The sequence below is a fragment of the Vanessa cardui genome, chromosome 1, assembly GCF_905220365.1.
Source record: "Vanessa cardui chromosome 1, ilVanCard2.1, whole genome shotgun sequence".
NCBI classification, from domain to species: Eukaryota; Metazoa; Arthropoda; class Insecta; order Lepidoptera; family Nymphalidae; genus Vanessa; species Vanessa cardui.
In genome coordinates, this window is record NC_061123.1 from 16,555,140 (window position 1) to 16,575,985 (window position 20,846).

The following is a 20,846-nucleotide window of genomic DNA, read 5'->3' on the forward strand; positions in this document are numbered from 1 at the left end:
CAATAAAAGTGAGTAAATATAAAGATGGACCGTAGAGAACACTACTTAAGAGGACATCTCTTACACATTTAAAAAATTTACAAGACTATTTTATGCGAGAACTTGCTCCATACAACATGCTCAGAATGATGTCTGTGTTAGTCTTGCCATCGCCAATAGGAAGAACGCTATTAGAGCAGAAAGCCATTTCTTCGCTGTTGTATGACGCAGAAATTACGGTAGACACACATTTAAAACAGCACAATTATTACCAATTACTAGCTGTGTAGAATGTAAATGAGGGGCTTACATAATTATGAATTAGTTTCAGCAACTTACAACTAAATCCTATTTATGTAATATTTTATGACCAAAATATATTTAACAAAAACTTAAACAAAAAATTAATCACAGAATTAGATAATTTAAAACATTTTTTAAAAAACATCTGAAAAATTGATTTTGATCACCTATGTAAGAACTTAACTCTTATACAAGTGATGACTAGCCAACATTTGAATTGTGGGCAATCAAACTGAACATTGACGGAAATTGAAATAATTTGTTATATAAATTTTATTAGAAGTACTTCATAAATTATCCTGTTTAAGAGTTTTGTGTTCATGCACAGACAAGATACATTTTCCCAAAATTTTATATGAGTCTTTACAAGATGTAATTGAGACTATAAAATAGGCAATTAAACACATGAAATACTGAAGTCATTAAGAGTCTTTTGAAAAAAAAGGAAAATGGAACTATTTAGAAACTGTTTATTTATAACACAATGTAATGAACCCAACATCTGTTGCTACAGCTCTCATCTTATGTATTTTTTGATTTATACACCTTGAAAATGTTTATGTGTTACAAGATACTTTTAAAAAACATATCAGTTAAAAATATTTATATATCAATGTTTTTAAATTGTCTCTTGTTAAAAGGTGAACTAGCCCAGCGATTAGGAAATGTGAATCTTGACAGATGATTGCTATTTCAAAACCGCAAGCACCATTGAATTCCATGTGCTTAATTCTGTCTATAATCATTCTCATGCTCAACCATTAAGGGAAACATCTTAAGGGCACTGCATGTGTGAAATTTCAATGAAAGTGTACCACATTTGTATTTATCAACACACATCAGTGTGCAATGTGGTGTGCAATAAGCTCTAAAATTGAACCTTCTCCACAAGAAGAGGTGGCCTTAGACCAGCAGTTATTGATGCAACTTTTCTTTTGATGAATTTTAGAAAAGTTCTTTATGATATGGAAAATAGTCAATGATAGGTTAATATATACAAATTCAAATTATAAATAGTTCCATCTGCATAAGAAAATCGAAATCTTACAAAACAAATCCAAATTTGTTATAATAAGAGAAAAAATTAAACCAGCTTCGTTACACCCTCAAGTGGCCTAAGAATTGAGGTCAAGGTCCGCGAAGAGGTCGCCGCGGGTGGCAACCGTCAGAGCGTAGTGCGTGTTGAGCTGCTGCAGCAACTCGCGCTCGTCCAGCATCTCCAACGCCTCGATCCGCACGCGGTCCTCCTCCGGAAATGAGCGCCACACGGTTTCCATGTCCCACGAGCGCGCTTCGTCGAAGCCGAGACCGCGCAGCCGCTCGACCTGCGCTGCCGGTTCGCGGCAATGCCTTTCACCAGCCAGTGCACAACCTCGCGCACTTAGATTGCGGACCATCACCTCACCAAATTTGTCACCCAAATTGCACTGCTCATATACAAGCAGAACGCAACGTGGAAAGCTAGAGGCCAGATGCTGCAGCAGCGCCAGCGCCGCCTCTGGACGCAAGTACACCAATACGCATTCGGCCAGCAGCAGGGTTGGAGCATCACCTGTAGCACCACCTGCTTCCAACTTGCGTCTCACCTCGTTCAGGCAACGTAAGTCGCAACCCAGGAGGTGGTACCCATCCGAATGCAAGTCACCAGAACGAATGATCACCTCACCATCTAAGAGACAATAAACGGAAGTAAATATATATGGTTTACATATTTAGTAAACTTTAATTCACTAATTATCAGAAGTTATTAAATGTTAGTAAAGTTTCTTCAAAATTATAAAAAAACTTAGTCAACAGAAGAGTTGCATGATATCAAAACTAAAACATAAGATAATAAATACCCTCTTTGCATATCTTCTCAAGAAGCTGCTTGTTGCGTTTAATTATGTGGCATTTTTTACTAGTAACAGATGGAAAATCCAACTCTATAAAGTTACTGACTGCCTGAGTAGTGTCTTTAAGTCGCCAGTAAAGAGTGTCAAACCCACAGCCAAGATTAATAATTTGACACTGGGTGCCACAGCGCTGCAACGAGACATAACATGTAGATATTTGTCTTGATACACAATTCAATAGTTCCATCGTTTGTCGGTTTAAAGGAATCATTTATTGTTTTTAACTTTAAGTTAAATTAAAAAGTGCAAAATTAAAACACTGTCTCTATTCCATATAAAAATAGAAGATATTAAAGTGATTTATATAAAAATATAAGTACAATAATAGTAGCATATTGATAGTTCAAGTTAATGCTATTACAGGTTTACTTATCTTTAGGTAATTTCGTTTCAACACGCTTACCTCTAAGAACTGATGTATAAACATCTCCATAGCTTTAACTCTAGCGTAGTAGCCGCGATTAATTTCAGGAGCCTTTCGATCAACATGTTTGACAAAATACGAAATATATTCGTCCTTCCAGTATCCCAACTCTACAGCGCACCGTTTGCATTCAGTGGCATCAGTGTTCGTAGCAATGATGGCCTCATCTTCAGCTGTCCACGATATTATGTTATTCATGATGACACCGGTACTTCACAAGTACACTACAAACAATATATTCATTAGCATTGCCGTTTGGTTTATTTTATAAATATATAATTGTGTACTATATTTTGCAATATTATAGGAGCTTCATTTTCAAAAGACAAATATTTCATTCTATTTGCCAAGAAATTTCCAATATTCTGTCATTTTTACTTGACATTGACAATGACAACAAACAATGACAGTTGACAACTTGTTATTTAAAAAATATGTCCTTCATTTACTTTATTATCATAAGAATTAACAACATTAAATGCTTAAATATATATATACAAATATGAACTACAATTATATTTTTGACGAAAACATTGTACATACAATAAATATTTATGCCATAAATAATATTGATATTTTCATTCATCACCTCTCTCTCGCCGACACATCGAAATCTATTTATGTAAAGTATTCGATGCACGTAAAATGGGAATGTCGATAGAGCGAAATGTAAAAATGTCTTTTACAAATGTATAGTCACGATGATACCCGATCTGACATCGGAGCCTGCAGCGACGTGTCCGTAGTTTGCGTACCATTCCGTTCGTATATTATTTTATAATTATTGAAAACAAATTATAAGGTATTTTGCCTATCCCAACTGAAATAAAAGAAAAAATCCTAAAACCTTCTAGATTTCATTTGCTAAAGATAAAAATACATCTAACTTTATAAATCTACGATTGATGTAATGATAATAAAAATAACTTTTATTTCAAGAAAAGAAGCAATATTCTAGTTCTATATAGATTAAAGAGTACAAAAATATTATATTATAGCCGATTCAAGTTAGCTTGATGTTTTTGACAAATGGGCTAGTGATGTGAAATAGAAAATACAAGATAATATATAACAGTCAATATAACGATGGAATGCGTTATTCAAATTATAATTCAATTATCTTTAATTTTTTTTTCTAAAAAGAGTTATACTAGATAAAGCGACCCAACCAAAAGAATTGGGAACAATAATTTAACAATGATTTTTAATAAGGATTTTTGTAATCGATATTTATAGCAGTTATTGCCTGTTGTTCGCGTCCTACCAACCGTCCGATGTACTATGTTACAATCATAGTACATCGCGTCAATCATAGCAAGTGTCTATTATTTTATTTTAAATTTTGCTTTGAAGCAATATATAGTCTTAAAATTTTCAGATAACGCTTGAATCTTTAGGACACTAAATTTTTTTTATGTGTATAGATTTGATACACCTCAATGTTCAACTACATACCATACCAAACGTTACATGTTACGTTAACAGCCAATATTTTTTTCTCTGCTGGGCTAAGGCCTTTTCCTTTGCAGAGAAGGTTTGGAACATATTCCACCTTGCTGTCCAAATGCGGGTTAGTGGAACAGACATAATATGGCGATGAAATTGATATTAAAAATGACACATGCGAATTAAGCACATGAATATTTAGTGGTGCCCGCCTGGGCTTGAATCCACAACCATCGGTTAAGATGCTCGCGTTCTAACCACTGGGCCATCTCGGCTCATATATATACCATAGATCCACGCCATGATAAAAAGAAAAAAAATACATTACCAATGAAAAAAAACGATAGTAAATCTACAAACATCAGAGTTAACACTTTAGAGTTAACACTTTAGAGTCTAAAGTGTTAACTCAGACGTCGGTCGTCTGACGTGACGTCTAAAGTTTGACTTTGGACGTCCGTCGTAATTCATTGTTATCGTTACTGTCAATTGAGAAAATAATACAAATTACAAAGAAACTTATTTAATTAATTATGACCAAAAGCACAAAATGATTATTACTTTATTCATTGTTTAAAGAATATTATAATTTTCTTATTAAAGAAGATAAACCAAAACGACTCAATCTAAAATGTATTTTAGCCAAAATTAATACAACTGAATGCTTGACATTCATATCTACAAGAAAACTGTAACTGTAATACGGTATATACTATTAAAGAACTATTATGGAGGCTTGTGCTGATATTACGATAAATCGTCCATTACCTATAATACTAATAAGTGCATTTGATTTAACTAGTGCATCTGTATTGTTATCAGGTAAAACAGTTTATTTTGAATGTACTTACTTTTGGTACATTTAACATAAATATGTATTATGTTAAATGTACCAAAATGTAAAATGTATAAAAATTGCAATTTCAGAAATTATTGGTGAGAAAATATTAGAAAATGATGGGAAAATAACACAGAGCAGAGTGTGGTCAATCATTAACAAATACTACAGAGTAGATGTAGAAATGTATTCAGTCGCTGACAATGAGTCTCCACCTCCCACAATAGCGGATCAAATTGAGGCTCACATAATCTTCATCACAAAGGATGAGGTAAGTTTAACAATAATCTATTTATAAAAATTTTTGATTAATCTTCTATGTGGTGAGCAATTTTAAAGTAGGTATTAACATCATTTAAGTGTTTGAATTATACAACGAGATTGATAATTTGTCTTAGATTGACTTCTTTAGGTAGCTATTATTAATTAACTTGAGAGTCCTTATTCCAATTGCCACTTCTCAGTATCTGATATTTTATAAGCTTGTGTTGCATATGTATATCATCTACTGTAGTCAAGCCAATCAATATATAAAGCATTGTGATACTATTACATTATTTATTCTGTATATCTTTTGTGGATTACGGATTTTATTTCCCATAGTATAAAATAACATATGGATCATAATAAATATTACAAATAAATAAAAATAATCATAATAAATATATAATAAATATTGATAAATAAGACATTAGTAAAATTTAAATGTGTGCGACTTGGTATTCATTGATTCCTTAGCAGGATATATAAAAATTACAGTACTGAGAGGCAGATAAATATTTGGCTCATAATGTTATTTAATTTGTGTAGGCAACCGGGAAAATAAGTATATGGTAACTATGGCTGTTAGATTTTCATACTGTCAGAAATACCATCCCTTTTATTTGCAATGTGCCCAAAACTTGAGAACTAAGATTTTATAACCATGGGGTTTGTTACTTACTGTAGTTTACTTCCCCATCTAACTGGAACAACAATATAAAGTACTAATTTATATATTTCCTCATCCCCTATACTTCACCGTAAATATCTACCATCTAACAGTAATTAGTATTGATGTATTTTATTAGACTACATGTCTTTAAACACTAAACATGTAATAGTTTATAAATATACAATGTGGCTGTGAAGTCAACACATAATATATCCCCAAATATAAGGCGTTTTGAGAACAATAGAAAAACGGTCTAATACATTCAATCATTTAGAAACACATTTTTTTCCATTTCATTTATATACAACATTATCAGAAATATTGTTACAATGCTGGCACACCGAACTGATCATCCACAATTATTAGAATAAAGTGCCAGTTAAAGTCAAAGAAATAAATCTGTCAAATATAAAGTATCTCTAAATGGCATCAGAATATTTAAGAAATACTTTATGTATAATTTTTTTATTTGTTTTAAGTTATATATTTAACGAAACAGGACAACGACAATGCTTCCGAAGTGGCCGAGCAGCTTTGGGCGCGCGCGGCGGCCGGCGAGCGCGCGCACGTGCGGCTGCTCGTGACGGCGGGCGCGCGCGCGCCGCCCGCGCTGCTCGCCTGGGCGCGCCGCCGCCGCTACGAGCTCGTGCCGCTGCGCGAGAGCGCCGACGACTCGGACGACGACGCCGACGCGCCCTTCCCGGACACCTACGGCGCGGAGAGGGTGCGGGCGGCTCTGCACGCCCACGCCTGGCGCGGCCTCGAGCGCCTCGACCGGCCCGCGCACCGCGCTCCCGCCCGCGCCCTCGCCCCGGCGGACGTGACTTCGTCGGACGAGGAGTACGAGGGCGTATTCGAGGAGGAGGAGGAGGACGACGAGGGGGCCGTGGAGCGCGCGGAGGCGTTCGCCGAGGCGCTGGGCGCGCTGGGGGCGGCGGGGGCGGAGGCGCGCGGCCTGGCGCGGGCCGAGCGGCTGCGGCGCGCCGAGAGCCTGGTGGCCGCCTTCTGCCGCGCGCTGGGCGCCGACCTGCCGGCGCTGTGACGGCGCCCGCGTGACCCCCCCGTGTTTGAAATGAAACTCCATGCTTCGGTTCGATGCATATTTATTCAATATAAACGATAAAAACTCAGATATGTGCGGTCGAGCGCGATAACGACGTATAAATATTTAATGTAACGACGGTAACACCTAGCCTAGTACGCGCTCCGCCGACGGACTATATTAAGCGCAGGCCGTGCGTTGTGCTCTAACATCACAGATTTGTTAATTATTATCTCTTTGGACGAAAACATTGTACATACAATAAATATTTATGCCATAAATAATATTGATATTTTCATTCATCACCTCTCTCTCGCCGACACATCGAAATCTATTTTATGTAAAGTATTCGATGCACGTAAAATGGGAATGTCGATAGAGCGAAATGTAAAAATGTCTTATACAAATGTATAGTCACGATGATAACTCGATCTGACATCGGAGCCTGCAGCGACGTGTCGGTAGTTGCGTCCCATTCCGTTCGTATCACATACGGGAGTAGGCGTGAAAGATCGTTTCAGTCTCAATTTACACAACACTTACGTTTATGAATATACTTTATATATCTTTCACTCGGCTGAGAAGCTCTGTAAATAAATTTCTTGCTGTAAATAAATTTCAACCTACATTTACACTTAGGACTCTCAAACAAAATAATGTCTTGACTTAATCTAACCATACTGCTTCTCGATGCCTAGAATTGCTATTCAGTGGGTTTTACTTGTTACTTATTCTCAATATCACAACAGACACTGGCTCTCTGCGCCAGTTGCCACCGTATAATAATATGTATATTTATTTATATATTTTACTTTATACAACTCTGTGCAACAAAACAATATAATACTTAATTTTAAATGCCGGTCAGTGCTCGTGCTTTACAGCGTATCGTCGTCGACAGAAACTTGGTCGTATAAATGTAACAGAAGTAATGAACCTATTGCTGCGAAACAGTTGACATTAGCGCGTCATTAGCGATCGGCCGGCGCCGGGCGCGCCAGCAGAGCGGCGAAGTACTGGCGGCACATGCGCGCGATGTACTGCGCGTGCGGCGCGCGCGCGGGCGGCGCCGGCCACCAGCCCTCCAGGAAGCCGATGTGGCCGCCGCGCGCCGTCACCGCCAGCGCCACGCACGCGCTGCGCTCCGCCTCGGCCAGCGGCAGCACGGCCCGCGGCTGGAACGGGTCGTCGGCGGCGCACAGGCACAGCAGCGGCACGCGCACGCGCCACAGCTTGTCGCGCAGGCTGGCGGCGCGGTAGTAGTCGTCCACGGACGGGAACCCGAAGTGCTTGGTGGTGAAGGCCTGGTCGAACTGCCGCACCGAGCGGCAGCGCTCCAGCGCCGCCCAGTCCCACGGCCCGCGGCGCAGCGGCGCGTGCGCGCGCACCGTGTTGCGCAGGTTGCGCGCCATGTGCCACGACAGCAGCGTGTTTAGCGGCGGCCGCTCGATGCACTCCGCTCCTGAGGGAATACGCAATACGAGAGAAATGAAACGAATGCACAGTAACGAACAATACTCCTCGTACCAACACGAGCGCCGATGGCCCACCTTTGATGACGTCCAGCGGTGAGGAGACGACGAACGCCGCGCGCAAAACGACTGCGGCGCGCTCCGCGTGCTCGGTGAGGTAGTGCCCCAGGATGAGCCCGCCCAGCGACACTCCCACCGCCAGCAGCGGCGATCCGCGCGCGCTCACGGCCTCCACGACCTCTGCCAGGTCGGCGTGCGAGACGGCGCAGTACAGCCGAGGTGTCTACGGGCAGGAAGTGACGATAAGCGTCGGTCATTGTTACATTTGTTGTTTACGCGAGGGTCGCGTGAGAGCCTCACCGTGAGGGGCAGGCCGCCGAGGCCGCGGTTGTTGAACACGACGCAGTGCGCTCCGAGCTGGCGGGCTGCGGCCACGAGACAACGCACGTAGTCGGCCTGCGAGCCGCCCGTGAGCCCGGGCAGCACGAGCATCACCGGCCGGGGACTGCCGTCTTCCGTTTCCTCTTCGATTTCCGCCCAGTCGAGAGCAACTTGCCCACCATCAGACAATCGCAGTATTTCCCTATTTGCATAAAAAGTATCAGTATCGAAATTCTATGCTTAATGGCTAGTTAATACAATTTTTTTAATAAACACATGACTAATGATCAAAATAAATATAATCAATATATGTTGTGTCTAGTTTAATGGTAATTGGTCAAACTGTGTTGCAGTATATTGATCTCGAACAGACATACTACTATGCATTGGTATATATTGTTTATATATGACTCATACAGTCATTAAAATATCATCAAATTATTATCCATCAAAATGATACAAAGTAGTTTCTATTTCATTTCCCTTTTGAAAAAATTGGTTGTTAATGAATCTGCAAAGTACAGCTACTTTTTGAAAAAAATTAAGTTACTTTAAAAAAAGGACATAGTGTAGGTATATGTTACTTGACGTATTGGTGAATTAGATCATTTAAGCACACCAGCAAAATTGAAATGTACTGTTGATACTGGTTATCAAGTTGATATGAAATCAATTGAGATACTCACTAAATACAATCTCATTTTTAAATCTAGAATCTATGATTGGTTTAGCTAAAGTATTTAAACATATACTTATCTAACTAGAACTTATATGGTTTACCCAATTACCACATATTACTTTACCAACTAAAGGAAAAGTTCAGTTCTTTACCAACTAAGAAAAAAGTAAGACTTATTTGATAAGTTCCCAAAAATACATAGAAGGTATATTATGATGTTATTAAGACTCTGAAGATAAATATATGGTCTGGATTTAACCAAGAGCATTGGCTACATACCGCCGATAGTGTATATGTGAAAGCAAATGTGAGCGCAAAACTGAGCCTAAAACAGTTTGTAATCGAGACTCGACACACCAAGGTGTCGGCCAGTAGGGCTCACTCAGAATTGGAACATTTTCTTCCAAAAATTGTCGAAACTCTCCTTTGCGACAAATCAACGTTGGCTTCTGTAATAAAAATATAATAATGTTAATATAGGTGCATCTTGACTACTCACTCACTCAATGTTGATTGATTTTACCTTGACGACTTCCACGAGATAATAGGTTATGTACAACAATGATAACGAAAAACATACTAATAATTCTTTTTTCACTTCGAAAATATACAAAAATACTCCTAACATGTTGAAATATTTATTATTAACAAAATTAGGAAGATCATAAACAAATGTATAAACCAAAGCAATTTAACATATCGAAGATAATTAATATTTGACGATGAACTGAACTTGAACAGTGAACACTGCACTGATGGTAAATGTTAAATTAAAACTAAACCTAAAATTAAAATCGTTCATAACAATTCACAAATCACTATTAACTTCAAATTCAATTCGACAGTGACATTAGTTGTAAGTAATTGTAAGTATGAATTTAAAATATATTTTTGTGATTTCCAAATTGAGGTGGAAAATTAACATAAACATTTATTTATTTTTTTAAATGAAAAACATAATTTCAGATGTAAAGCAATGGTAAAATATATTTCAATAGGCAAACTATTATAAGGTAGGTAGGTACTTCATCTCTATCCTTGTAAATGGATATCGTGTTTTTCTTTACATTTTTATTGAATTAATTTCAAAGTATTTCATTTTTAAGTAATCGATTTCTCCATTTTATCAACGGCAATGATCACGCCCTGTTTGGTGAAAATCGTCTTACTCGGCGGAGTTTTCCGTCAGGTACGCTGACTGCTGTGCTGAGGCCGTGAGGGTTCGCTGCTGCCAAACAGAGATGGTACTGAATTTAATCAAAATGTGCTTGCTCTAGAATTTTATCAATTATTGAGAAGAAACACTGCACAATTCTGAAATTAGTCTTGTCGCTGAGTAGGTTATTAAGACATTATTGAAGCTACATTAGTTACTGACTTCTCAGGAGGCGCAATAAAAACAGTCATTGGCTGTGCCATTCTTGCACCTAAGAATTATCACTGCGAACAAATTAATCAAAAGAATCCAAGACAAACTATCAGGTAACATTCGCAACTACAAAAGCAATGACTCTGTTGTCACGGATTTTGCAGAGCAGACTCCTCAGAGGTATACCACAGGGTTCATTTTTAGTATTTAAGGGCTTGACATAAATAATTTGGTCGTAAATGCAAATAAAAACTAAATGTATTTTGTTTTCCCTATCAAATATCAAGTCAAATTTTTCTTCGGTTAATTCGAGGAATGAAAGACTTGAGTTTGTTTAATTGACGGTTTTTCTAGAGATTACTCCTAATTCCAAATTTCAGTGAGATACACATTTGTATGCTCTAGTAAGAAAACTAAGTAGTGTCATTTATGCAATCAAAGTTATTCTAAAACTCAAGAACATATGTATTGCAAGACGAGTTACGACGATATGGACTGTAATGTGGTACCTAAAGCAAAAAATATAAAAAATATTAGTTTTAAGATATCTTTACGCGAATAATTTAAAGATCTTTCTTTAAGGTGTATTAACGGCTGCTTCACAATATATTTATTATATTTATTTTATATAATCTTTATAAAGAAGAACATAAAAAATCTATATTAATATTATAAATGTGAAAGTAACTCTGTCTGTCTGTCTGTCGCACTTTCACGACCAAAGCGGTGAATCGAATTTGATGAAATTTGGTATGAAGCAAACTTGATCTCCAAGAAGGGACATAGGATTTTTTGTCAAATACCGACAACAAACACCCTAATGCGTGAGCGACTATTAGTGCTCCATAAAAGCTGATAAACATACAATTAATATTAATACAAGAAATAAGAATAGATTTGTAACATCGACTTGAGACATCGAAGCATTACTTATTGATGGTCAAATTAAGCACGCCGATTCGGGAAAGAGCAACGATGCGAGTTTCTTGCTTTTTCTTTACGCTGGAGAGTGGAGACTATTTTCCGAAAGGATGGTAGTTTATAAGGACTGACGATGAAAAAATTTTAATTGAGAATATTACTTTAATGAAATACATTTGATTCTATTATTAATATATTTAAAAACATCCCTTGTAAGGGTTGTTTATAAATATGGTTTAAGTAATCTGTCCACCTTTTGTTGTGTTTTAGCTTCTGCTATTATGAGGGATTAGTACAAAGATAATATTATAATTATTATGTTTTATTGCGCAGTACCTACAGACTACTTTTTACAAGGACCAAGAGCCCAAGCCAAACCCGTCGAATTGTCAGAAAATGACACTTGGACAGTGAACTAGTGAGTTTGGGTCGGTACCTAATCGGTTTACGGTACTAAGTTTGCTAATGTCAGAATGACAGTGATGCAAACTTTGAGTCTTCGTTATGGTGCTATTTTGTATCTTAATCGACGATTGGTTTTCTAAGTAATAACAGTATCATTAAGATTTTGTAATTTAAATTTATAGTGCAATACAAACGCATAGAAACGTCGATTAAATTTACCATGTTAAATCAGTTATCTTGATAAATAATATATTTTTTTAATTATTTTCAATTGATGACCTACTTATTGTAAATTGTGAAGATGAAGGGAACAAAATTAGTAGCATGTGCCAGTCGTTGCATCGGCAGCAGCAACAGGCTGATAGCAGTTCATAGGTGAGGGCAAAGTCCACAAATTCATTTCACATTCATATGATCTACTCTCCTGTCACCACCTTGGACTTTGTACTTTTGCCCAAATAACTATCTAGGGCATCTCAATATCAACTTATTAAAATGTTTTAAAAATAGAATTATTATGTCACATATTTTAAACTTTTAAACTGTGTCTAAAATAGATATTAATTTAAAATAAATATAAAACATTGACTTTTAAAGTAATATAAATATTTATAAAAATATCAGAATGTTTTTATAGTGCTAATTTTTATGTTAGTGATGTCAAAAGGTATTTTTTATGTGTATAATTTAATGTTTGAGTTAAATTTAAAAAATACATGAACTATTTCATTTTAATAAAGATTCCAGTAATGTTTTCAATAAAAAATATTTAATCAAAGATAATCATCACATTAATTTTACTTTACAGTAATTTAATAAAGGAATATAATCAATATATATTTGTTTCTTTATTATAAAATATTGTGCAATTATGGTAAAAGCTCTTATAAAAAGCAATACTTTGGGGTACTACTTTTTAATCGGTTTGTTCAATAAATGTTAAAACTTATAATTTGTAGTAAATTTTCAAACCATCTAATATCATAGTTAAATTCTGAGACTAACTTATGTTAGAATAATTCTCATAATCTTTTGTATCATCATCATCCTCCTGCCCTTTTCCCAATTTTATTTGGGGTTGGCGCAGCAATCTTTTGTATCAATATTCCAATTTTTTTATTTTATTTGTTTATTACATAAGGATGATGTGATTTAATTTCTTTATAGTCGTGGCAAGGCGACAGCGGCAGCAGCTGAGGCACCGCGCAGTGCACGTCAAAGCACTTCTTTCACTCTCAACTTGTTTCGCGGACAGTTTGAGCCCTCGCAGGTCTTCCCTTTCCCCGAACCACTCTCTGATGACCAGCGACAGACTCTCACTGAGCTTGTACCTCCTGTTGAAAAATTCTTTCAAGAGGTATTTATAACTGCTTAAATATTATTCAACACTTCTTCCTATTAGCCAGTTAGTGGATAAAATGGATTGATTATGACTACATATAGCATCATGAATAGTCTCTGAACTCTCTCCTATACCTGGTATTTAAATCAAGTTCAAAGATTAATAGATTGCTCTTATCAGGTCAATGACCCCTCAAAGAACGATGCGGACGCACAGATTGAGGAAGGTACACTAGCCGGCTTGTGGGAGCTGGGCGCATTCGGGCTGCAAGTCCCGACGGATCTGGGCGGCCTAGGTCTATCCAATACCCAGTATGCGCGTCTCGTGGAGGTGGTCGGCGCGCACGACCTTGGAGTGGGCATCACCCTGGGCGCTCACCAGTCCATCGGCTTCAAAGGTGTGCTGCTGTTCGGCGACCCGCAGCAGAAGGCGCACTATCTGCCGCGCGTGACGGGCGGGGAGTATGCCGCCTTTTGCCTGACTGAGCCGTCATCGGGCTCCGATGCCGGATCAATCAAGTAATCATTGCATCCAAGTTCAAGAGTGAAGTCATATGCAGCATGACATTTTAACTTGAATGAAATAATTTCTTACAGAACGCGAGCTGTGTTGGCCCCTGATGGCAAACATTTCATCCTTAATGGCTCAAAGATCTGGATCAGCAACGGTGGTATTGCAGAAATCATGACAGTTTTCGCTCAAACCCCCGTCGAAAAGGATGGGAAGACCGTCGATAAGGTCAGTCAATCTTACAGATTATCGTGGCCGAATTTGACTCCACGGAGTTGAGAACTGCCAGATACGAGCCGCTCGTGTTTCAGGTGACTGCATTCATCGTAGAGCGCTCGTTCGGCGGCGTATCGTCGGGCCCGCCCGAGAACAAGATGGGCATCCGCTGTTCCAACACCACCGAGGTTTACTTCGAGGACGTGAAGGTTCCCATCGCTAACGTGCTAGGCGGCGTAGGGAACGGCTTCAAGGTGGCGATGAACATCCTGAACAACGGGCGCTTCGGTATGGCGGCGGCGCTGGCCGGCACGCAGCGCTCCGCCCTGCGCCAGGCGGCCGAGCACGCCGCCACGCGAGTGCAGTTCGGCAAGCGCCTGTGCGAATTCGGCGCCGTGCAGGAAAAGCTGGCGCGCATGGCTATGTTGCAGTACGTCACCGAGTCGCTGGCCTACATGGTGAGCGGCAACATGGACTCCGGTTGCCAGGACTACCACCTCGAGGTAGGTCGCGCGTGGGGGAGGATGTGGTAGGGACTAGGGAGAACGCCTAGTGGCTCGGCTCATGACGCTCGTCTCTGCGCAGGCGGCGATCTCGAAGGTGTTCGCGTCGGACTCGGCGTGGACAGTGGTGGACGAAGCCATCCAGATCCTAGGCGGCATGGGCTACATGAAGGCGACGGGGCTCGAGCGTGTGCTGCGCGACCTTCGCATCTTCCGTATCTTTGAGGGCACCAATGACATCCTGCGTCTCTTCGTGGCGCTCACAGGTTTCACGGATGTTTCTAATGCAATTCATAATATTGTAGTCAAGCTTGATGCTCATTAGATTCTTATAGATCTCGTTTTAAAATGTTAACGCTATCTTTGAAAGCCAGTCGTATGCATCCCACCGAGATGGCCTTCGCGCTGCGAAGAATCCAGTAACCGTGCGTTCCGATCCACAGGAATCCAGTTCGCCGGCTCGCACCTGCAGGAGCTGATGCGCGCTTTCAAAAACCCGACGGCGCACCTCGGGCTCATATTCAGCGAGGCGGGCAAGCGCGCCACCCGCGCCGTGGGGCTCGCGCGCGGCGCCGACCTGGACCCGCTCGTGGCGCCCGAGCTGCGCGGCGCCGCCCGCGAGCTGGCGCGCCGCGTGCTGGAGTACGGCGCCTGCGTCGAGGCCACGCTGCGCAAGTACGGGCGCGGCGTGCTCGACGAGCAGCTCGTGCTCAACCGCCTGGCCGCCGGCGCCATCGACGCCTACACCACGGCCGCCGTGCTGTCGCGGGCCTCGCGCGCGCAGCGCCTGCAGCTGCCGTCGGCGCAGCACGAGATGGGGCTGGCGGAGTCGTGGGCCGAGGAGGCGACGGAGCGGATGGGCTCGCTGGCGGGCGCGCTGGCCCCGCGGGCGCTGCGCCACGGACAGCGCCTGACGTCGCTGGGCCAGGCCGTGGCGGAGGCCGGCGGACAGCCCTCGCGCACCCCGCACAACGTCTGACCGCAGCAAAACGCACGGATAGATTAAATTATTTTCGTTATAAATATATATATTTTTAGATATTGATCCGTCGTTTCATTCTTCCGTCTTTTATATCAGACTGTTAATCGATTATCTTCACTTCACCCGTCGGTCTTTAATCTTCGCATTATATCACTCAACTACCGCACTTACAGTACTCACAATCAAATATTGTGACCAAGCGTAAGCGACTTCTAACTAAAATTAACGAAATGTAATTTTAGTACGGTAAAAATAATTATTTTACTATTTTCATAACCAGTGTATACTGTACTAAATGGTCATGTACGTATTACACAAACGTACTGTAAACAGAAAAATGACCAATTGTCGTCAACCGGGGCCGAAGAATCGGGAAGCGGTCGTGCAATAAAACGGACAGGACTCGAGAACACAGTTTAATACAGCTACAAAACCTAACTAATATTTACACGAGATGTACACGTCAGACGTCGACCTGCAGCGAGCAGTCCCAGGCGCGCGCGTTGACCAGCTTGAGCGTGGAGCGCAGCGCGCCGCCCGGGCCCAGCGCCAGCGTGAGCGGCTGCGCGGCGTCGCGCGGCCGCGCGTACAGCGCGTGCAGCGTCTGCTCCCAGCGCACGGGCGCCGCCGTGAGCCGCGCCAGGCGCCGCCGCACGGCCGCCGCGTCGCCGCACGCGCGCGCGTCCACGCACGACACCACGCGCACGCGCGGCGCGCTCACGTCGCACAGGCGCAGCGCGTCGCGCACGGCCCGCTCGGCGCGCGTCATGAGCGCCGTGTGGAACGCGCCCGCCACGCGCACGCGCGCGCTGCGCCGCACGCCGAATGCGCGCCCCTCCTTCTCCACGAACCGCAGTGCCTGCGCATGCTTGTCTTATGTTTCATTGGTCTCTTTTCTATTTGACTGTGGTTATAATGCCGTGCACCGTCTTCGCTCCGCCCGGACTTGGGCATCTAATAAAATTTTATAATCATTGCTTTTTTGGAATTAACTTAGAATTAAGTATTATCAATATTGCTGTTATAAGTTTTGATAAAGCTGTATAAGACGCAATGGTAACAATACAATCGGAAAATATTTAACTGAAACCTAAATACATACTATAGTATGTCTTATGAAGATAAATCAATTGTACGTAGTCGGTCCTAAAGTTCTGTCATATATGAAAATTGTGATAAAAAGAAAAGTACCAATCCGTTTTTTATAAATTATATATTATATGAAAGAACATTTAATAAGGAATTATATTAACTTAAAATTATTCAAAATGACCGCCCTTATTTTTAATACAGGCCTTTAGTCGCCGCGGCCAGTCGTCTATCGCAGCACGCACCATATTCATGACTATTTCAGCGACTGCTTTTATTATAGCTGACTTTAGACTGTCCAATTTTTTATGGGGCTTAGCACACACCTTCCTCTCTAAGACTTGCCAAATTTTATAGTCCAGAGGATTAAGGTCCGGACTGGAGGAAGGCCAATCTACATGTCTTATGAAGTCGATGTTTTGACGCTCGAACCAGGCTTGAGTGGTCTTGGCTTTATGTGCAGGTGCAGAATCTTGCTGGAACACAAAGTGATGTCCTAAAAATAACGTGTTGGGCAGGTCTTTGACATGCTGATCCAAAACCGTCTCTTGGTATACTTTTGCACTGGTTTTGACCCCTTTTTCGCAAAAATGAACCTCAGTTGGTCCGTGGTAGGAGACTTCTAACCAGACCATCACTGAAGATGGATGATGCCCATGTTGCACCCGCGGAACTCTTTTTGCTGCTTCTTCAGAGCTCCCAGCATACACTCTATCATTCTGTTTATTGTACTTTTCTTCTATATCGAAATTTTTTTCGTCCGTAAAGAGTATATCACGATGTCGATTTTTCGCGTACCGTTTCAACAACACCCGGGATCTTTTGAGTCTTTTTGCTTTTAGACGAGCGTTAAGTAGGTGTCCACTCTTTTTTTTGTAAGCTCGCAACTTAAGGTCTTCGTTTAACACCTTTTTGATAGTTTTTCTACTGACCCCCATCTGCAATGCCATCAGCTTCTGTTTTCGGACAGGATTCCTTCGTATGCGTGCCTTGATTGCTTTGATCACTGCTGGTGTCCTTGCGGAGCGTGGCCGGCCAGTTCTTTTCTTATCCTCAACACTTGAAACTTCATTGTACCTATTTATAGTACGATAAACAAACCTAAGCGATATTTTTAAATTTTTGAGCAACTTGAAAATGGTATTCGGTGAGTGTCCACAGCGGTGCAACGCTAAAACTGCTATTCGGTTTTCTTTCACGGTCCACTCCATCGTGAAAAATCGCGGCAAATGATAACTTTTTGTTTTTTAATAATTGACAAACATTCAAAAATGGAATGCAATTAAACTTTTTTTAAATCTTCTTCGAAATTGGAAAATAATGTGCCAGTGACAGAACTTTGGGACCAACTACGTACATATTTATAATCTTGATTACCGATTTCTGTATCATTTAATCATGACTACATGTAATTAGAATATTAATATGAATTTTTATCTTACTCTTCTAATGCCACAAAGTTTATTAGATTAAGATTAACTTTATTTCCAATTTCTACCTAAGTATCAAAATTTAACAAAACTAGTCCCTCCCATCATTTTATAAATATATTGTAGGTTAACTGAGTACCCATAGTATACAAGCTAATCTATTTTGGCGGTGAAACTTACCGCCTCGTCTCCGGCGAGAACTTTACACCCCGGGAAAAGGTAATTGGCGATCTGGCACACTGGGTCGGGCAGGTCGGACGAGACGGCGTGCTGGCGGGCGGCGGCCAGCAGGCGTGCGAGCGTGGCGTCTGGCGTCAGCCAAACCGTGAGCATGCCGCCGCTGCGCTCGCGCGCCGCCGCCTCCATGGCCGCCGCGCGCAGCTCCACCAGGCGCAGCGCTTGCTCGAAGGGCAGCGAGCCCGCGAAGACGAGCGCCGAGATCTCGCCCAGCGAGAAGCCGGCCACGGCGCGCACGCGCTCCACCGCGCCAGGTCGCGTCTCACGCGCCAGCTCTAGTGCGCCCAGCGATGTCACCATGACGGCAGTCTGGCAGCGACGCTGAAGCTCGTCTTCAGGGCCCTCGCGGCACACGCGGCCCACGTCCCAGCTGCGATCATAATCATGGTTAATAAACTAATGGATATTCTGGTTGCAAACAAGTTCAGTGAGATTGAAAATGAGGCTGTAGTTACTAGTGACGAATACAAATTTGACCATGACTATTTATCTATCTCTTTATGCTGACACTAGCTAGAGAAAGCTCTTTAGTGCATGTGTGTACTCTATTCTCTGAATTTCACAATCATCATTAATAAATATTAAAGAATATGATTTTATTTTGACTTGCTTGCAAAATATTGCTGCCAAGTGTTTTGGATGTTAGCATGCAATAATTGTTAAGTATCAAAAAATCTTGAATCTTGGTATATAAGGAACTGCTTATTTTTATTATAAAAAACTTACAGATACAGAATATCCAGTTATTAATAATAAACATACCCAACAATACTAGCAGCAAGTTCATATAGGTCCTTAGCAGCTGGAACTTCCAGTAAGCGTCGACCCATTCCTACATGCTGTGACCCTTGTCCTGGAAACAATAGTATGGTCGTATCTTTTGGATCAATGTATGAAGTTGTCTCTTTCTTGGAATTTACTGTGTACGGCTGGGTGGCCCATTCTAACTCTCCTTCAGCGGGCGTAGCAGCACCGACCTCAGCAAATGCACTAGCATCTTGTAAAAGTCTGCGCAACGGAGTTTCATTTTCATTTATGTTACCCGCTTTTGAATTTACTGAACGTTTTAAAGATCGCTGCCCTGTGTAGTAAATGACACGGCTAAGTAAGGATTTCATCGAGGCATAGGTATACCAAACGAATTATACAAATAAAAATAGTTTAAGTTAACAATTAAGTAGTTAATTCGATACAAAAGTCATATGCTTTAATTCTTTATTAAGCAACACGAAGAATTGACCGAATGTGCAAATATGACGGCATTTAATTGTCAATCATTTATCTACCAATGACAGGTGGCATTTTGACATTTAAGTGACATCAAGATTGACATCAATTTCAATGTCTATAAAGGCCACTACACAATGAAAAAAAATAAGTGATACGGAATAGCGGAATCCAGCGATTGCAGCACCGTTAATCAATTCGTAATTAAAAAATAAGAAATAAGAATAAAATTTCCGTCGCGATGAGAATTTGTTTCTTATTTCTTATAGCCAGCCAATCGCAGGGCATTTTTTCAACGAAGTGTGGTAAAACGAACAGCAGCACGTAAGGCCAATTGCAAAATAAAAAAAATAAGGAATAACGGAATCCAGCGATGGTAGCACCGATAATCGATTCACAATGGAGAATGTTACTAGATATGCCAAATCACTTGAATTTCTCAGTAAAGCCTGTATGTATACAAATACACTAGTTTTTGTTTTAGTCAAAAATACCTAGTAGTTGATTTTATAGGCATACAAAGTTTCGAAAAATATTGAGTCCCGCTAACAGCCGCGCGAGTGCTGTGACGTCATTTCACAAAACGCCGCGCGGGAAGCGTAGCGCTTAGTATCTCTTTTTATCATAAGTCGGTTCCCTATCGAGTAGATACATTTTTTTTGCTTTTTGTACGATCTACAATTAAGGTCCTATACATTTTTCATGTATCGATCATCGTTATGGAGATTTCGATAAAAAAACACGAATTTTGGGAGAAAAAATAATTTTTCGCAATCAAAATCAAAATAAACTTTATTGAAGTGGGCTTTTACAAGCACTTTGAATCGTCATTTAACAATTAATTGAAGCTACCATCAGTTCGGAAAGTAGATTCTACCGAGAAGAACCGACAAGAAACTCAGTAGGTAGTTCAACATTTCAACATTTACAAAATACAATCATATTAGTTAAATACAATTATATATGTATGTAATTTATCCTGCCTGACTTCCAGTCAACAGGTATTCATTTCAAGCATTTTTATCATCTACAAAATCTTGTATCGAATAATATGTATTTTTTATAAACGATTTGAATTTTCGAAACGGCAAAGTTTCCTTTTTTCCCGTGAAGGGTATCGAAAAATTACTGTAATATAAACTTATAGAATGTGATCCGACCTACAAATTCGTAATAATTACATAATATGATAATTACAAGTGGTCATTTTTGTCACACGTTT

At 40.6% G+C, this 20,846-nt stretch overlaps 5 protein-coding genes across 6 annotated transcripts; 2 read left to right on the top strand and 3 right to left on the bottom strand.

Moving 5' to 3' along the window:
• Positions 1–734: 734 nt before the first annotated feature.
• On the bottom strand, positions 735–2,982 carry LOC124536101 (leucine carboxyl methyltransferase 1). Its single transcript, XM_047112584.1, has 3 exons — positions 2,581–2,982; positions 2,124–2,307; positions 735–1,951 (listed from the first exon to the last, which is right to left on the bottom strand). The coding sequence occupies exons 1-3, from the start codon at positions 2,797–2,799 to the stop codon at positions 1,398–1,400; spliced, it is 957 nt and encodes a 318-aa protein (XP_046968540.1). The 5' UTR covers positions 2,800–2,982; the 3' UTR covers positions 735–1,397.
• A 1,450-nt stretch (positions 2,983–4,432) lies between these two features.
• On the top strand, positions 4,433–7,145 carry LOC124529792 (alpha- and gamma-adaptin-binding protein p34-like). Its single transcript, XM_047103707.1, has 3 exons — positions 4,433–4,869; positions 4,975–5,156; positions 6,319–7,145. Exons 1-3 carry the CDS (start codon positions 4,776–4,778, stop codon positions 6,859–6,861), a joined length of 819 nt encoding a protein of 272 aa, XP_046959663.1. The 5' UTR covers positions 4,433–4,775; the 3' UTR covers positions 6,862–7,145.
• Positions 6,906–10,231, bottom strand: LOC124529786 (phospholipase ABHD3). Its single transcript, XM_047103695.1, has 5 exons — positions 9,917–10,231; positions 9,673–9,842; positions 8,694–8,916; positions 8,412–8,616; positions 6,906–8,323 (listed from the first exon to the last, which is right to left on the bottom strand). Exons 1-5 carry the CDS (start codon positions 10,019–10,021, stop codon positions 7,833–7,835), a joined length of 1,194 nt encoding a protein of 397 aa, XP_046959651.1. The 5' UTR covers positions 10,022–10,231; the 3' UTR covers positions 6,906–7,832.
• A 1,886-nt stretch (positions 10,232–12,117) lies between these two features.
• LOC124543694 (very long-chain specific acyl-CoA dehydrogenase, mitochondrial) lies at positions 12,118–15,704 on the top strand. The gene is made up of 7 exons (XM_047121967.1): positions 12,118–12,463; positions 13,256–13,445; positions 13,611–13,948; positions 14,027–14,168; positions 14,252–14,659; positions 14,742–14,925; positions 15,103–15,704. The coding sequence occupies exons 1-7, from the start codon at positions 12,390–12,392 to the stop codon at positions 15,636–15,638; spliced, it is 1,872 nt and encodes a 623-aa protein (XP_046977923.1). The 5' UTR covers positions 12,118–12,389; the 3' UTR covers positions 15,639–15,704.
• A 340-nt stretch (positions 15,705–16,044) lies between these two features.
• On the bottom strand, positions 16,045–19,696 carry LOC124543704 (probable malonyl-CoA-acyl carrier protein transacylase, mitochondrial). Of its 2 annotated transcripts, none has more exons than XM_047121979.1 (3): positions 19,160–19,696; positions 18,341–18,767; positions 16,045–16,500 (listed from the first exon to the last, which is right to left on the bottom strand). In XM_047121979.1, the coding sequence occupies exons 1-3, from the start codon at positions 19,513–19,515 to the stop codon at positions 16,105–16,107; spliced, it is 1,179 nt and encodes a 392-aa protein (XP_046977935.1). In that variant the 5' UTR covers positions 19,516–19,696; the 3' UTR covers positions 16,045–16,104. The 2 variants fall into 2 exon arrangements, with proteins under 2 accessions (XP_046977935.1, XP_046977943.1); XM_047121987.1 differs by having other exon boundaries at positions 16,383–16,595; positions 19,160–19,695.
• Positions 19,697–20,846: the final 1,150 nt, after the last annotated feature.

Excerpts from the sequence above, each read along its gene's own strand:
- LOC124536101 (XM_047112584.1), bottom strand. The coding sequence starts at position 2,799 with ATGAATAACATAATATCGTGGACAGCTGAAGATGAGGCCATCATTGCT. Across the intron at positions 2,308-2,580 it reads TTATACATCAGTTCTTAGAG|CGCTGTGGCACCCAGTGTCA; the intron begins GTAAGCGTGTTG and ends GTCTCGTTGCAG. Across the intron at positions 1,952-2,123 it reads TGAGAAGATATGCAAAGAGG|ATGGTGAGGTGATCATTCGT; the intron begins GTATTTATTATC and ends ATTGTCTCTTAG.
- LOC124529792 (XM_047103707.1), top strand. The coding sequence starts at position 4,776 with ATGGAGGCTTGTGCTGATATTACGATAAATCGTCCATTACCTATAATA. Across the intron at positions 4,870-4,974 it reads TGCATCTGTATTGTTATCAG|AAATTATTGGTGAGAAAATA; the intron begins GTAAAACAGTTT and ends TTGCAATTTCAG. Across the intron at positions 5,157-6,318 it reads TCTTCATCACAAAGGATGAG|GACAACGACAATGCTTCCGA; the intron begins GTAAGTTTAACA and ends TTAACGAAACAG.
- LOC124529786 (XM_047103695.1), bottom strand. The coding sequence starts at position 10,021 with ATGTTAGGAGTATTTTTGTATATTTTCGAAGTGAAAAAAGAATTATTA. Across the intron at positions 9,843-9,916 it reads ATCTCGTGGAAGTCGTCAAG|AAGCCAACGTTGATTTGTCG; the intron begins GTAAAATCAATC and ends TTTTTATTACAG. Across the intron at positions 8,324-8,411 it reads ACCGCTGGACGTCATCAAAG|GAGCGGAGTGCATCGAGCGG; the intron begins GTGGGCCATCGG and ends GTATTCCCTCAG.
- LOC124543694 (XM_047121967.1), top strand. The coding sequence starts at position 12,390 with ATGAAGGGAACAAAATTAGTAGCATGTGCCAGTCGTTGCATCGGCAGC. Across the intron at positions 13,949-14,026 it reads TCCGATGCCGGATCAATCAA|AACGCGAGCTGTGTTGGCCC; the intron begins GTAATCATTGCA and ends AATTTCTTACAG. Across the intron at positions 14,169-14,251 it reads ATGGGAAGACCGTCGATAAG|GTGACTGCATTCATCGTAGA; the intron begins GTCAGTCAATCT and ends CTCGTGTTTCAG.
- LOC124543704 (XM_047121979.1), bottom strand. The coding sequence starts at position 19,515 with ATGAAATCCTTACTTAGCCGTGTCATTTACTACACAGGGCAGCGATCT. Across the intron at positions 18,768-19,159 it reads CTTGCTGCTAGTATTGTTGG|CTGGGACGTGGGCCGCGTGT; the intron begins GTATGTTTATTA and ends TTATGATCGCAG. Across the intron at positions 16,501-18,340 it reads TTCTCGCCGGAGACGAGGCG|GCACTGCGGTTCGTGGAGAA; the intron begins GTAAGTTTCACC and ends AAGCATGCGCAG.